Below are 16,771 nucleotides of genomic sequence, written 5' to 3' on the forward strand. Positions count from 1 at the left end.
CTTAAAAAGTGAAAATTTCATGCCATGGGACCTTTAAAGTAGGTTTAATGCTGGTTTAAACCTGGTTTAATGCTGGTTTAAAGCTGGTTTAAAGGTTTAATGCTGGTTTAAAGCTGGTTTAATGCTGGTTTAAAGGTTTAATGCTGTTTAAAGCTGGTTTAATGCTGGTTTAATGTTGGTTTAATGCTGATTTAATGCTGGTTTTAAAACTGGTTTAAAGCTGGTTTAATGCTGGTTTAAAGCTGTTTTAATGCTGGTCAAAAGCTGGTTTAATACTGGTTTAAAGCTGGTTTAATGCTGGTTTAAAGCTTATTTAATGCTGGTTTAATGGCTCACAGGTGTGTTTTGTTGACACACATCATGCAGCAGTGTCTAAACCAACCCTGGTTTGTATGTTTATGGTCTTTGGATGAGCTGGTTAGAGTGGAGGAAGTGCTCGTTCCTCTTTTGTGTTGCTGCATCTTCCTTTTTGTCGACTAAAAAATTTTTAAAAAAATCTTACATTTAAAGCCACAAGATCACGAGGAAAAAGTTTTTTTTTTATGTGGTTTGTCTACTTTTTCATTGGCAGTGGCTGTGTCAGAAAATATTACCACATCTGGGTGTTACCATGAAAAGACAACTGGACAGAAAAGTCTCAAACACAATATTCCCTCTCATTGACACGAGGAAACGCAGCCAAATCTAGAATTATGGCTATTTGGACACATGTATTTGAAAAATGACAATTTTGACCTGAGAACTCAACAGGTTCAATGTGGAAGCATCCTTGAAATTTCCCCAAATAAAGGTTTATGTCCTGCAAGGGATCCTTGACTCTGAAACAGCAGCTTAGCAAGATTTTATGGCGTGGCATGTGAGAAATTTAAAGATCCTTCCTCGACTGAAGCTTTTTGGGTTAGTGAAAAGTAATCAAAGTTAGATAAAGTGTTTTGGAACAGTAGCTAAGTGTTTGCCGAGATTTATCAGAATTGTTCACAGTCTGACCTTCTAGTAATGCTCGAGGAAAAGTGAAAGTATCACCAAAGTCACAGGGATTTATCCCTTTGGAAAAATTAAAATCCGTACCAAATTTCATGGCTTTCTATCCAGTAACTGCTGAGATAATTCTGTCTGGACCAAACAGTCAAGCTACTAGCATGTGTGGCTAACTGTAAATATCCTTGGAACAATGAAAGAGGGAGATAAATGTGTTATTTTTCCATCTTAACGCATCACTGCTGACAACATTCTCACTTGTTTAATCTCTGTCCAGATGAGCAAGACTGAGACAAACAGCGAGAACTGCGTTCAGGCTTCCAAGAAGGCCAAAATGAGCGGCGACACGGCGAACTTGCACCTGGACGGCATTCCTCCGAACACGCTCACCGAGGTAGGTGTCGCCTGAGAAGGAAATCTGAATGTGTAGTTGCTTTGCAGATGAGCTACAGTCAGGGTTACACAACTAATGGGGTGGCTATGCTACGCTGACATCGCTAACATCCAGATGAGAGATTAGCATGAATCTCATGCTAATCTCTAATGTTAGCTAACATGCTAACATTAGCATGAGGAAATCTCAGATTTCATTTGTCTGATTCATACAGGAGGATCAGCCTGTTTCTGAGCTTCAGTTGGGACTTTATTTCCTTTATTTTACAAGAGAGACTTCTCAGTTTTCAGCTTTCGAGTTCAAAAGGTCAAACTCAGACAGAGAGAAGTTGTGGCCAACACTCCTTTTTATTCTCAGATGAGACACCAATGTTCATCCCTAAAGAAACGATTTCTTTTTGTATTAAAACTCTCTTACTTGTTGCTGATTATTTGTTTTTCCCATTTGTTTGCACACTTTGGACATTATCTGTTGATATAAGTAAATGAGTTATTATTATAGATATTCATTTAATTCAAATTAGGCTTCTTCTGTATTCATTTAATGCTGTATTATACCTCTGTTTCTCACTGTCCTGTTGGAGTTTCTCTTTTTTAATTGATTTATTTTCCTGTATTCACTTTAAACATCATCCTCTGCACTCTCACAGTTACCTCCACCTCAGTTGAAGCATCACACCGTCATCATTTCTGGTGCTTTGGCTTCAAAGATCTCCCACACAGTCCCTCCCATCTTAATGCAAACCTCCCCAAATGAAGAGTTATGCTGGAAATTTCCACTTCAAGGCTAATAATCTGACAAAGTAAATGTTTACCGAACAGTTTTTATCTACTTTGAGGGATTTTATCGGTCAGTTAATCATCTTTTAGTGCGTCTTTTAATCATGATGGTGGAATGAAGCGAGGATGGAGCTCATCTGTTATATTTATTGGTTTTTCATGTTAATATAACAACATCCAACAATTTAAACATCCAAAACGTATGGCAGTAAAGAAAACAATAATTAAATGATTAAAAAAGATACAATAAACCGCAGTAATTAGACCGCAAATGACTATGCAATGAATATGAAATAATGAAAATGATAAAATAAATAAGTAAATAAACACATATATGCATAAAAAAAAAATAATAATAATAAATTAAAAAAAGTATTCAAAATGTAGGTTACAGCTTGCACTCCCAACAACAAATTAAATCATTTTCATTATCTCATTCTCCCTCCCTCAACAGTTCCAGAAATATCCTCCAAATATCATAAAATTCTAACAATATAAGTCAGTTTCTCAAGAGCCAAACTCTTATTTAACCAGCGGGTAAAAGAGGGGCAACCAACATTCTTCTAGCATAATGCAATACAGCGTTTGGAACAGTCATCTGGATAAATGAAGCTCATCTGTTTTAAAGCAGGAAAGAGCATGTAGTGACACGAGACGGAGGAAAGAAGTGAGATTCAAGCTAACACGCCTCTGGAAAATTACAGCAACTGGTGCAGCTGAGACAAAGACCGGAGTTTTATTCAAAAATCTCTGTTCAGCTCCTATTAAATGTGGGCTGTTTGGGAAAAGTCAGCTTTTCATTGGTTTCAGGGTTTATTTGTCACAACAGGGAGGCTCCCACAGATTACTCAATACAGCTTTGAGTGTAAATTTCGTCATTTGGCCTCCCCGCCTGATGCTCCGGGCCTGTTCTCGCCTGGTTTATTTTCCCAGGTTCAGACGGAAACAGCCGTGGCGTTCTGCCTGTGTAGCGGCAGCAGAGCTGCCCAAACTTGCCTCAGGTATTCCAGACGCATGCAGGAAGAAGAACACGTGTGACGTCGTGAAAAAAAGCTTAAGTTAAATACTTCATCTTTCCATCACAGCACACGTGGCCTTCATGTGGAAACATAGATGCACTTTTCTAACGGACTCCCACACACGGCTCTCAGAGAGGGTTTAAAGCTGCTTGCTGGGCTTCAGGAAGATAAACTGAAATGAAAGAATAATTCAATAGGCTGACCTGCTTTATTTGTTAACACAAGCATTCAATCAGACAGACAAAAATACTAAATAATCATCTTTAGGCAAATTAGAGTTCATCCAATTGATAAAATAAATTAGAATGAATGAATGAATTAACACCACGGGGGTGGATGAGGTCCGTCCTGAGTTCCTCAAGGCTCTGGATGTTGTGGGGCTGTCTTGGTTGACACGCCTCTGCAGCATCGCGTGGACATCGGGGGCAGTGCCTCTGGACTGGCAGATCGGGGTGGTGGTCCCCCTCTTTAAAAAGGGGGACCGGAGGGTGTGTTCCAACTATAGGGGGATCACACTCCTCAGCCTCCCTGGTAAGGTCTATTCGGGGGTACTGGAGAGGAGGATCCGCCGGATAGTCGAATCTCGGATTCAGGAGGTGCAGTGTGGTTTTCGTCCTGGCCGTGGAACAGTGGACCAGCTCTATACCCTCCGCAGGATCCTGGAGGGTGCATGGGAGTTCGCCCAACCGGTCTACATGTGTTTTGTGGACTCGGAGAAGCCGTTCGACCGTGTCCCTCGGGGACTCTTGTGGGGGGTGCTCCGGGAGTATGGAGTGCCGGACCCCTTGATATGGGCTGTTCGGTCTCTGTATGACCGGTGTCAGAGTTTGGTCCGCATTGCCGGCAGTAAGTCGGACATGTTTCCTGTGAGGGTTGGACTCCGTCAGGGCTGCCCTTTGTCACCGATTCTGTTCATAATTTTTATGGACAGAATTTCTAGGCGCAGCCAGGGAGTTGAGGGGGTCCGTTTTGGCGACCTCAGAATCGGGTCTCTGCTTTTTGCGGACGATGCGGTTCTGTTGGCGTCGTCGGGCCGTGACCTTCAGCTCTCACTGGAGCGGTTCGCAGCCGAGTGTGAAGCGGCTGGGATGAGAATCAGCACCTCCAAATCTGAGACCATGGTCCTCAGCCGGAAAAGGGTGGAATGCCCTCTTTGGGTCGGGAATGAGATCCTTCCCCAAGTGGAGGAGTTCAAGTATCTCGGGGTCTTGTTCACGAGTGAGGGACGAATGGAGCAGGAGATTGACAGACGGATCGGTGCGGCGTCTGCAGTGATGCGGGCTCTGCACCGGCCCGTCGTGGTGAAGAAGGAGCTGAGCTACAAGGCCAAGCTCTCGATTTACCGGTCAATCTATGTTCCCACCCTCACCTATGGTCACGAGCTGTGGGTAGTGACCGAAAGAACGAGATCGCGAATACAAGCGGCTGAAATGAGTTTCCTCCGCAGGGTGTCTGGGCTCTCCCTTAGAGATAGGGTGAGAAGCTCGGTCATCTGGGAGGGGCTCGGAGTAGAACCGCTGCTCCTCCGCATCGAGAGGAGTCAGATGAGGTGGCTCGGGCATCTGGTGAGAATGCCTCCTGGACGCCTCCCTGGTGAGGTGTTCCGGGCCCGTCCCACTGGGAGGAGACCCCGGGGAAGACCCAGGACACATTGGAGAGACTATGTTTCTCGGCTGGCCTGGGAACGCCTCGGGGTCCCCCCAGAAGAGCTGGAGGAAGTGGCCGGGGACAGGGACGCCTGGGTTTCTCTGCTCAAGCTGCTGCCCCTGCGACCCGATCCCCGGAGCAGCGGAATATAATGGATGGATAATTAATTATAAAATAGCTTAAATTAAAATAAATCAGGTAAATTCAAGTACGTCAATAAAAAATAAAAGAGACTTAGGAAATGTTTAAAACATATGTAACCCATATGTAACCTAAAAAACAAACATTCACCTATCTATGGGGGAAAAAAACAAATTTAGGAAACTTACCGCTACATGTTTCCTCAAGTTAGATGTTGAGTTTCTGCTGAAATGTGCGTTTGTTTTGGTTGACACAGAAGACACATAATGTAGCTGCTGTTTCTCACTCTTTGTAAGGTAAACATGCTTTCAGTATGAGGCCTCGTCTGTTTCTGCATTTTCCACTGTTGATTCTGACATTTTTCATCTGTTTCTTTGTTTGTTTGCTACGACTGCTAATGCTAAAGCTAACCCGTCCCGCCGCTGAGATTGAGTATGGTCACGTGACCAGACTGCACAGCTACGTCTGATTGGTGGAACACAGTCAGGTGGTAGAGCCTTTGGCGGAAGTCTCTCTCTCTGTCAGAATAAAACATTAAAATGAGGCGTACGCGGGGGGATAAAAATAATGAGGCGTAGAATACCAAAGAGGTAAGAAGAAAAGTAACCAGCTCATTGTAGCCTAATGTAGCGGAGTAAGAGGACAGTTTCTGCTGCACACATCTACTCAAGTTAAAGTAAAAAGTATAGAGATTTAAAACTACTCCTAGAAGTATAATGTTTTCAAAAACTTATTCAAGTAAATGTAACTCGTTACTACCCACCTCTGGTTTTGTCTCACCTGCCCCTAAAATACATGTTTACTCCTCAACATATGAGTCTTAATCCATTAAAACTGGATGTGACCTGATGAGCTTTTTATCTGATTTCATCATTTTCAACACACATGATCAATACTTTTAAAAAAAGAAGATGATGAAAGGGAAGGCAAAGGTAGTAAATTAGATAAAAGCAGACAGTTTAAGTCTTTTTTAAAGGATGATGAAGAAACGTTTTTCACTCACAACCACATCATCAACAGAGCATCTGAGGCCACTTCCTGCTTTTTAAGTTCCATAACTTTTGGTTTTGATAGATTTAAACGAATCCTAAAACAGCAGCAGTAAAATACTTCCTGTTTCTGAGGTGTGCTGATTCTCCTTTAATGTCTTCCTGACCTCGCGTTGTTAGAGATAAATGTAGATATAAGCAGAGGTCAGATTTATGTGCATGAAGTGTGAATGCTACCTTCTGCTGGGGTGCCCGAATGTGACCTGGGAACTATCCAATCACTGCCTGATCCTAAAGCCCACCTGTGCTGTTCCACCTGTACAGAAAGGTACGTGCAGCTCGTTTCTGCACACTCGTGCATACTTTCAGAAACTCGTGCAGTGTTTTTCCAGCTTGGACGGAAGCAGTGCAAACAGGAAGAGAGAAGTGGATTGTTGCTGGCATCTCCAGAGGATCGTTACCGTCCGTGCCAGCCGGGCGTCTTCCTGCACATCTCTGAAACATCTCCCCCACAGCTCAGACGAGCTCGCTGTTACTAAACAGCCTCCAGCTCGGATCAAAACTGAAACTATAGCAGTGAAATCATGCTTAAACATGACTCGTGTGTGTTGCTGCCATTTATTTTCTGAATATAAAGAAGTTGGTTCGTGAAGACAGAGAAAATCATTTCTCTGGAAAAGCTGTTTGAAGGCTTTCGGTTCAGCTCATAGTTTGAGTAAATTCTGCTTTAATAAACAATAAGCGTCACACTTGTTCAGTCTTTTTCTAACTGGGCTGTCATGACCTTTAACCTTTAACATGCTAACTGAGGCCCGCAGAGTCTGAGATGTAGCTCTTGGGTTTCTGACCTTGGGGTGACCTTTAACCTTTAACATGCTAACTGAGGCCTGCAGACTCTGAGATGTAGCTCTTGGGTTTCTGACCTTGGGGTGACCTTTAACCTTTAACATGCTAACTGAGGCCCGCAGAGTCTGAGATGTAGCTCTTGGGTTTCTGACCTTGGGGTGACCTTTAACCTTTAACATGCTAACTGAGGCCTGCAGACTCTGAGATGTAGCTCTTGGGTTTCTGACCTTGGGGTGACCTTTAACCTTTAACATGCTAACTGAGGCCCGCAGAGTCTGAGATGTAGCTCTTATGTTTCTGACCTTGGGGTGACCTTTAACCTTTAACATGCTAACTGAGGCCTGCAGACTCTGAGATGTAGCTCTTGGGTTTTTGACCTTGGGGTGACCTTTAACCTTTAACATGCTAACTGAGGCCTGCAGAGTCTGAGATGTAGCTCTTGGGTTTCTGACCTTGGGGTGACCTTTAACCTTTAACATGCTAACTGAGGCCCGCAGAGTCTGAGATGTAGCTCTTGGGTTTCTGACCTTGGGGTGACCTTTAACCTTTAACATGCTAACTGAGGCCCGCAGAGTCTGAGATGTAGCTCTTGGGTTTCTGACCTTGGGGTGACCTTTAACCTTTAACATGCTAACTGAGGCCCGCAGTCTGAGATGTAGCTCTTGGGTTTCTGACCTTGGGGTGACCTTTAACCTTTAACATGCTAACTGAGGCCTGCAGAGTCTGAGATGTAGCTCTTGGGTTTTTGACCTTGGGGTGACCTTGCTGGGACGTCCACTCCTGGGCAGACTGACAGCTGTCCTGAATGTTTCCCACTTGTGAATAATCTTTCTCTCTGTAGAACGATGGACTCCAGATAGTTTGGAAATGGCCTTCTAACCCTTCCCAGGTTGATGGGCAGCAGCAGCTGCTTCTCTGAGATCATTGCTAATGTATTTCCTCCTTGGCATCGTGTTAACACACACCTGAATAAACTGACAGAACTTCTGCTTTCATAGAGCTGCTCACACTGACTGATGATCAGTTAATCAGAGCATTGATCAGCAGCTCCTGGCTGCTGCTTAGTTCCTTTGGAAGGAGGAAGGATTCACTTAGTTTTTAACTCACTGCTTCTGTGTTTTGTCTCAGTTTTTGTTCAGTAAATAATAATACTTCAGGTTGAATTTAGATCATTTTAAAAATGTTCAAAGTAGAATCTGTTGTAATCTTCTTCTTCTGCCCTTTATTCATCTGTTTGCAGCAGCTTTCACAGCAGCTCTGTCACATGACCCCTGTGGTGGGTTTCCATTGTGTGTTTTTGTATGAACCTGAGAATCGATCGAACTCCTCCCACTGAACTAAAACTGCAGCATCCTCTGGCTCTGTTGGCTGTGGAGAAATGCTGCCCTCTGCTGGTGAAACAGCAAACCTGCCTGAAGCTGAACGACTCTGCCTCTGTCTGCAGGTGGAAAACTATCTGGACCCTTTCCGTCTGTCTCTGGAGAAGCTGCAGGAGGTTTCTGCTCGCTTGAGGAAAGATATGATCCGAGGTCTGGGCAAACACACGCATCACAGGGCGGCCGTCAAGATGCTGCCCACCTTCGTCAGGGCGACGCCGGACGGGACAGGTACCGACTTCACTTTTCAGTCACACACACCGTCAGTTCAGGGCCTCCGACTTCACTCATAAACATTTTTAAAGGAAGTTTATTGATATATTTATTAGATTGTTTGAGAGAAACAAACAGATGTCGTCTGTTGATTGTTTAGTTGATTTAAAGAGCCTAAACTGCGCAGCGTTGCAGCACTTCTTCAGTCTGAAACTCTTCTGTGCCTTTAAGACCGCGCTGTCCTGCTGATGGTTTACAAATCCCAGAACGGTTTAGGCCCAAAATACATCTGTGATATGTTCAGAGAATATAAAGCCAGCAGAGCTCTTAGATCCAAGGACTCAGGTCAGCTGGTCCAGTCCAGAGTCCAGACTAAACATGGAGAAGCAGCATTTAGCTGTTATGCTGCAAACAAGTGGAACAAACTGCCAGTGGAGATTAAACTTTCACCAAATGGAGACATTTTTAAATCCAGGTTAAAAACATTTCTGTTCTCATGTGTCTATGCATGAAATCTGCACGATATCTTTGAATTTATCTGGACTGTTGCTGGTTTTTAAATTAATTCAAATGATTTTATTTGTTTCTCTTTATATTCTTTTATGTATTTTTAATGCTTTTTCCACTCCCTGCTGCAATGCTTTTATTTTATGTAAAGCACTTTGAATTGTTTGTACATGAAATGTGCTATATAAATAAATTTGATTTGATTTGATTTGATGATTGAGCAAAACAACTAAAAAAATGATAAAATTACCCAAATATGGCAACAAATAGACATAAAACCTTCAAGGTTTACCTTAAAGGAATGAAAATGACCAAAAAACAAAAAAAGAAATGATCAAATTACCCAAATATGGCAACAAATAGACATAAAACTTCCAAGGTTAATCTTAAAGGAATGAAAATGACCAAAAAATGACAAAATTACCCAAATATGGCAACAAATAGACATAAAACCTTCAAGGTTTACCTTAAAGGAATGAAAATGACCAAAAAACAAAAAAAGAAATGATCAAATTACCCAAATATGGCAACAAATAGACATAAAACTTCCAAGGTTTACCTCAAAGGAATGAAAATGACCAAAAAACAACCAAAAAAAATTATAAAATTACCCAAATATGGCAACAAATAGCCATAAAACCTTCAAGGTTTACCTCAAAGGAATGAAAATGACCAAAAAACAACAAAAAAAATGATAAAATTACCCAAATATGGCAACAAATAGACATAAAACCTCCAAGGTTTACCTTAAAGGAATGAAAATGATCAAAAAACAACAAAGAAATGATAAAATGACCGACATATGGCAACAAATAGACATAGAAATAGACATGTTTTCTTATTAGAACATCAGCAACATTTTCAGCTCTGACTTAGGCAACACAGTAAAAAGACAAAGGTTTAGTATCGGGCGATTTCGATACCGATATCTCAGGTTTAGTATCGGCCGATTCCGATCCGATATCTGAGGTTAGACCGCCCTGTCCAAAGTTCCGCTCTGCTCTGATTGGTCAGATGATGGAGTTTGAGGCATGGCAAGCTGGGCTCGAAGCAGGGACGTTCTTGGCTTTCAGGGGCAGCGAAGTGAGGGTGAAACCAACCAACCAACCAACAGCCTTCATCACCTGCTTGTTTGCTCCTCCTGGCAGAGAAAGGTGACTTCCTGGCGTTGGATCTGGGTGGAACAAACTTCAGAGTCCTTCATGTCCGAGTGGTGGAAGAGGAGCAGAGGGTTCTGAAGATGGACAGTCAGATCTGCGCCATCCCGCAGGAAATCATGCAGGGACCCGGAGAACAGGTGCTTAAAGTCAGAAAGTCTAAAAATCAGTCAGAAGAACCAAGCCTTAGGGTTCACTTACTTCTTTAAGAGGAATCCTGATTGACTAATTTGAAAAAAACTCTAAAAATGTGTTATTTTTTTGTTTAAAAAAGCATCACATTTTACAATCTGATAAACTTGTTTATTTCATTAAAGGTACAAACTTCCCTCTGAATGATTGTGAAGGAGAGGCGAACAGTTGCATGAAACAACTTAGACCCGTCTTTTTGTCTTTCTGTCCGTCCGTCTGTCCGTCTGTCTCCTGTCCAGCTATTCGACCACATCGCTACCTGTCTGAGTGAATTCCTCGACTCTCAGGAGCTGAAAGGGCAAACTCTCCCTCTGGGCTTCACCTTCTCCTTCCCCTGCGAGCAGAAAGAAATCGACAAGGTGTCACGTTTAAACACAACCAACACACAGCAGTTTGTGACACAATTCACCAAAGAAACAATCTCACGCTGTTTCTGCAGGAGACGTGAACATTTTGTCCTTGGTTATGTGCAGAGCATCCTGATCCGCTGGACTAAAGGCTTCAGCTGCTCCGGAGTCGAGGGCGAGGACGTGGTGAAGCTGCTGAAGGAGGCCATCCGCAGGAGAGGGGTCAGTCCGTAACACCCCTCCGACTGTCCAAAAAGCTGCTGTGACCCAGTTTAAAAGGCATTATAAATGTGAAATGTTTATCACCGTCTCATCTCAGGACTACGACATTGGTTCGGTTGCCATGGTGAACGACACAGTGGGTACGATGATGAGCTGCGGCTACAGGGACCAGAGCTGTGAGATCGGCATGATCATTGGTAACTGTGCATGTGAAATAAATGCATGAAAGACTTCAGGTTGTATTTAACCAAGAAGGAAATAGAAAAACAGTCACAAAGATCAGACTTGTGTGTAGAGTCAATAATTTCTTTATTTAAATAAATTTAAATCACACAAGATTCTGATTCACTTATAACAGCTTAATTAACATAATTATAAAAACATGCAAAAATAGACACAATAGGGTGCAAAATGGCCCCAAGGAGGCACAAAACAACAAAAAAATGATAAAATTACCCAAATATAGCAAAAAATAGACATAAAACCTCCAAGGTTTACCTTAAAGGAATGGAAATAGAATAGAATAGAATAGAATAGAATAGAATAGAATAGAATAGAAAAATACTTTATTTATCCCCCAATGGGGGAAATTCAAATTCGTCAAGTAGCTCAACATTTTTTTAAATATTTACAATGATTGTATTAACAATAATAATACTACTACTAACTAAATAATAATAAATGACTAAATGACAAAATAAACAAATAAATAAAAATCAATCAATCAATTTGAGAAGAACTCAGCAGTCACTGTTATAAAGCCTTATGGCTGTGGGAACAAAGGACCTTCTGAACCTCTCAGTCCTGCAGCGCAGAGAGATGAGCCTCTCACTGCAGCTGCTCCTCTGTCCTGTCAGGATACTGTGGAGAGGATGTTTATTGTTCTCCAAAAGAGAATACAATTTCCTCAAATGACCAAAAAACAACAAAAAAATTATAAAATGACCCAAATATGGCAACAAATAGACATAAAACCTCCAAGGTTTACCTTGACCAAATGACCAAAAAAACAACAAAAAAGGAAACAATATACAAAATACACACAAAACATTCTTAAAGAGACACAAGATAAATTAGTACTGTTTTGTGGTCCTTCCTGAAGTTAAGTTTTCTTATTAGAACATCAGCAACATTTTTAGCTCTGACTAAAAAGACAAAAAAGCAGCAAAACAACACAAAATGACCAAAGAGACAAAAAATGCACACAAACTGAATCAGTATGAGCTCAAAGAGACACAAAACAACCACCAACAGAGAGTTAAACAAGCAGAAAGAGACTCCAAAGACAAACATCAAAGAGAAGTAACATGATGACAATGTGAACCCTGAGTCACGCTCCTCTTCCTCTGCAGGGACGGGCACCAACGCCTGCTACATGGAGGAGATGAAGAACGTGAAGCGGGTGGAGGGCGAGGACGGGCGGATGTGCATCAACACAGAGTGGGGCGGCTATGGAGATGACGGCTCCCTCAAAGACATTCTGACGGAGTTTGACAAGGTGGTGGACAGGATGTCCATCAACCCCGGCGTCCACACGTAAGCTCCGCGATCAGTGCCGAAACAGTTCAACAATCAGAGCCCCCCCACGGTTCATCTTACAGTTTAGGAGCTGAATGTGGGGTTCATTTTTCACCGATACCGATATCTGAGGTTTAGTATCGGCCCATTCCGATCCGATATCTAAGGTGTAGTATCGGCCGATTCCGATATCTGAGGTTTAGTATCGACTGATTCCGATCCGCTTTCTGAGGTTTGGTATCGGCCGATTCCGATATCTGAGGTTTAGTATCGGCCGATTCCGATCCGCTTTCTGAGGTTTGGTATCGGCCGATTCCGATATCTGAGGTTTAGTATCGGCCGATTCCGATAATCTATGGTTTAGTATCGGCCGATTCCGATCCGATATCTGAGGTTTGGTATCGGCCGATTCCGATATCTGAGGTTTAGTATCGGCCAATTCCGATATCTGAGGTTTAGTATCGGCCGATTCCGATCCGATATCTGAGGTTTAGTATCGGCCGATTCCGATCCGATATCTGAGGTTTAGTATCAGCCGATTCCGATCCGGTATCTAAGGTTTGGTATTGGCCGATTCCGATCCGATACAGAAAAACAGCGCGGAATTATGGTAACAAACGGTGAGTTTCATTGTATGGAAAAGACTGTGATCATTCTGTTGTGCAAGGCAACATCAGACTCGACTTAAGCATTTCTTTCCTATTTTTAAAAAAACAAATAGACAGATATAAATGTACTGAATTACTTATTCATTTAATAATTGTGCACCAGTAAAACAATCTTAACCATAAAAATATAACAACTGGTCCAGTCGGTGCAATTAGGGATTCAGAATCCAATGTAAAACAAAATAAATATTAAATAATAAAGGAGCTGAAATTGAGAAAAAAAACAATAGCTTCACCAGCTTGGTAGACTTTCAAAATAAACAGCAATCAGCTCTTTATGTAGTTTAGTGCAAATGGGAATTAAACATCCATTACAAAAGCATCTGAACAGAACAATAGCTTCTCTAGCTTGGTAAAAGCTAAAAAAAGAAAAGAATCAGAGGTAGTCCCAATTTAACAAGTTTTTTTCACCACTATAGGGCGCAGAAGGCCGTTGGATGAATGCCAATCCAGTAAGAGAACATTTCAAGATTTTGCTGTGTCGAGGCTTAAGTCAAACACATACTCAGAGTCAGCTCAGGCTTAAGCTTCCCTTGGCAGAGCAAATGTGTTTGGCAAAAACGGTATTCAGATTACAATTCTGCTGCTATAATGCTGGACAGGACAAGGGACAAGAAAAGTTTTATTTATTTATTTATTATTTTTAATTATTATTTTAATTTTGTTTTTATTTATTTATTTTAAATCGGTCCATTGTCACCGATACCCGATCGCGAATTTTCTTCAGTATTGGTACCGAAAGAAATATCGGATCAGTGCATCCCTATTTTTAAGGTGAAAAGTAGAAAAGTAAGAGCAGGTTATACCCAGGTAACAGATTTGAAGCAATCCACCAGAAACAAGAAACCTGATTGTGAGTTGTTGGAAGTCTGAAACAGAGTGAGCTTCTTCCTTCACGAAAGATCTTTGGCTGACACCTTTCAATCTTTCATATTCATCACAGAATTTGCTGGAAAGTAAAAACACGATGTAATTCATGTTTAAAATGACTCCATCTGTTTTAATGATAAACAAATCTCTACGTGCCTCTTTGAGATTCCACTCAGGATCAGCAGGCATATGACAGACAGGGTCAGATTTCCTTTATTTGATCTGAGATGAGTCCATTAACAAAAAGCAAGGATTGGTGCCAGAGAGGTTCAAGATATCTGCAGCCAAGAGTTCTACATGAGGGTCCTGACACACCTGGAAGCTGCAGAAAGTGCATCAAACGAATAAATAAATATATATTTTATATATATTTTTTATGATTAATATTTTTACACACATTCAAGTACACATGTGGGAATGATTGGTTACAAAGCGACGTTGAGACTTGTATACAGAATGTAAACAGTAAAATATGTATTGCTTAGACTCCAGAAAAAGGAGTAAAGCAACAAAGAAGAGGAAAAAAAAAAGTGAAATAAGAACAATCTAACAAATGATTAAACAGGACAGCACGACGACAGCACAGAAAAATAAAAACAATAAAATAAAGAATTAATAATTTCTTTTTTTTTTCTGGGGCTTTTTATGCCTTTAATTATAGGACAGTTGGAGAGAGACAGGAATGCAAGGGGTAGAGAGAGGGGGGAGACATGCAGCAAAGGGCCGCTCGGTGCGGGACTCGAACCGGGGCCAGCTGCAGCGAGGACTATAGCCTCTGTACAAGGGGCGGCTGCTTAACCCACTACGCCACCGACCGCCCCGAATAAATACATTTTAAAAATAAATAAATATATAAATGAATGTAAAACTGCTGGACTAGATTTTTGGCCACCAGGGGGCAACAACACTCTGAAACTATTAGGTGGATTACCTTGATATTTTGGTGCTTTTCTGTCCTGATCAGCTCTGTTATTCTGTAGCTTTGAGAAGATGATCAGCGGTATGTACCTGGGTGAAATAGTTCGACTGCTGCTGGTGAAGCTGACGGAGGAGAAGTTGCTGTTTAAAGGACAGGCGTCCGACGCCCTACTGACTCCAGGAAACTTTGAGACAAAGTTCATCTCTGAGATTGAGGAGTGAGTGACCTTGTGTTTTGTTCAGTTATGTCCTCATGAGGCATTCTTAGATCCATCTTTATGCCAGTTTGGTTTCTGTCTTTTTAACCCTCTCCTGCATGGGTCTCAGGGAGAGAAGTGGTCTGGAAAACGCCAAGAGGATTCTGACTGACTTAAGCCTGGACTGGGATTTGGTTGACGCCTGTGTGGTGCGTCTGGTCTGTGATACTGTTTCTTCACGCTCTGCCCATCTCTGCGCCGCTGCCCTGGCAACCATTGCCAACCGTATCCGTGTCAATCGTGGGCTGAACCATCTGAAGACCACCGTGGGGGTGGACGGGACAGTGTACAGAAAGCATCCAAAGTAAGATGCAACACAAACATGAAAGATATTCACATAAATATATCTTGGCTGTCGACTTAAAATGTGAGCAAAAATGCCAAAATACTGCCTAAAGGAAGCTGAATAAGAAGGGAAAAACTGCACAATTCTCACAGCTTATTTAAAACATACCATAGTGATAAGCATACTGTTGGTATTCTGTAGCTAACCAGAGACGGCTTAAAATTTAAAAAGCTAGCTTTCTTAGCATGAATCCTGGCTGATTATCTCGTGCTGCTTGTTTCCACACAAAGGATGCTGGTAAACTCTAAAGTACTTTGTAAAAATGGCATCTAAGTCAAAATAAAAGTTAATATTCTTAGTGCAATTCGACTAGCCCAAGAGGGAGAATTACTTCTCTTGGGTGGATTGTTGTTAGTGTAATGCTTGTGGGTGGCCTGGGAATGCTAACCTAATGCTAGACCTAAGTATGCTTGTTAGTAGCACAGGAATGCTAACCTAATGCTAAACCTAAGTATGCTTGTTAGTAGCACAGGAATGCTAACCTAATGCTAGACCTAAGTATGCTTGTTAGTAGCACAGGAATGCTAACCTATTGCTAAACCTAAGTATGCTTTTTAGTAGCACAGGAATGTTAACCTAATGCTAGACCTTAGTATGCTTATTAGTAGCACAGGACTGCTAATCTCTAGGTTAGAGATGTGATTATACCAACTGTTCAAAGAGGGGAAAGGGAAGGAAAAAGATCAACTTCCCAAGGAATGCTATGGGCTTAAGGATTTAAGCATGATAGTGGATAGCTCATAGATGCTAATAGCTAGCTTTGGGATGTGAGTGAAGGCACGAGTGGCCTTTATGTCAGAGACAGGGAAGGGGGGCGGAAAGAGGGGATTGCATGCAGCAAAGACAGTAGTAAAGAGATGCTAGTAGCTAGCCTAAGAACCAAATGACGGTTAGTCCTGAATAGGGTTGCCAACCGTCCTATGAAAAACGGAATACTTAGAAACAAATATCGGACGATTCCATTTTTTCAAGGGACGGTTGGCAACCCTAGTCCTGAACCTGGGGACGCTAATGCATAGCCAATGGATGCTGGTCACTTCATAGGGATACCTGTGACTATCACACAGGTATGCTAATCACTAAAGTAATTTATGTATCCAGTGGATTGAATCTGCTGAGTTGGTGGTTATGAAGGAGGGAGCTTAGTTTGTATATCCAACTATATTTGATATTTTAACTAGGGCTGGGCAACGATTACAATTTTTAATCTAATTAATCACATGATTTCCCTGATTAATCATGATTAATCGCATTTGTACGCAAAATCCAAAAATGAATTCAAAAGTAGTGTATAGCTTTTAGCATTTAGTTTTATTTTAAATGTGCTGCCATATGAATGAAAGTGCCATAACATTTGTTGTGCAAACACACTTTTAACATCAGCATC

At 41.7% G+C, this 16,771-nt stretch overlaps 1 protein-coding gene across 1 annotated transcript in view; it reads left to right on the forward strand.

Moving 5' to 3' along the window:
* The window catches only part of LOC142401502 (hexokinase-4-like), a 33,539-nt gene that overhangs the window by 15,383 nt on the left and 1,385 nt on the right, over positions 1–16,771 (forward strand). The window contains exons 2-10 of the mRNA XM_075486950.1: positions 1,256–1,372; positions 8,238–8,400; positions 10,038–10,186; positions 10,478–10,597; positions 10,712–10,807; positions 10,905–11,004; positions 12,160–12,343; positions 14,844–14,999; positions 15,109–15,342. Of these exons, the coding sequence (XP_075343065.1) occupies positions 1,256–1,372; positions 8,238–8,400; positions 10,038–10,186; positions 10,478–10,597; positions 10,712–10,807; positions 10,905–11,004; positions 12,160–12,343; positions 14,844–14,999; positions 15,109–15,342 (1,319 nt within the window). The remainder of the gene's footprint in view (positions 1–1,255; positions 1,373–8,237; positions 8,401–10,037; positions 10,187–10,477; positions 10,598–10,711; positions 10,808–10,904; positions 11,005–12,159; positions 12,344–14,843; positions 15,000–15,108; positions 15,343–16,771) is intronic.

This window comes from Odontesthes bonariensis, chromosome 16 (genome assembly GCF_027942865.1).
Source record: "Odontesthes bonariensis isolate fOdoBon6 chromosome 16, fOdoBon6.hap1, whole genome shotgun sequence".
NCBI lineage: Eukaryota > Metazoa > Chordata > Actinopteri > Atheriniformes > Atherinopsidae > Odontesthes > Odontesthes bonariensis.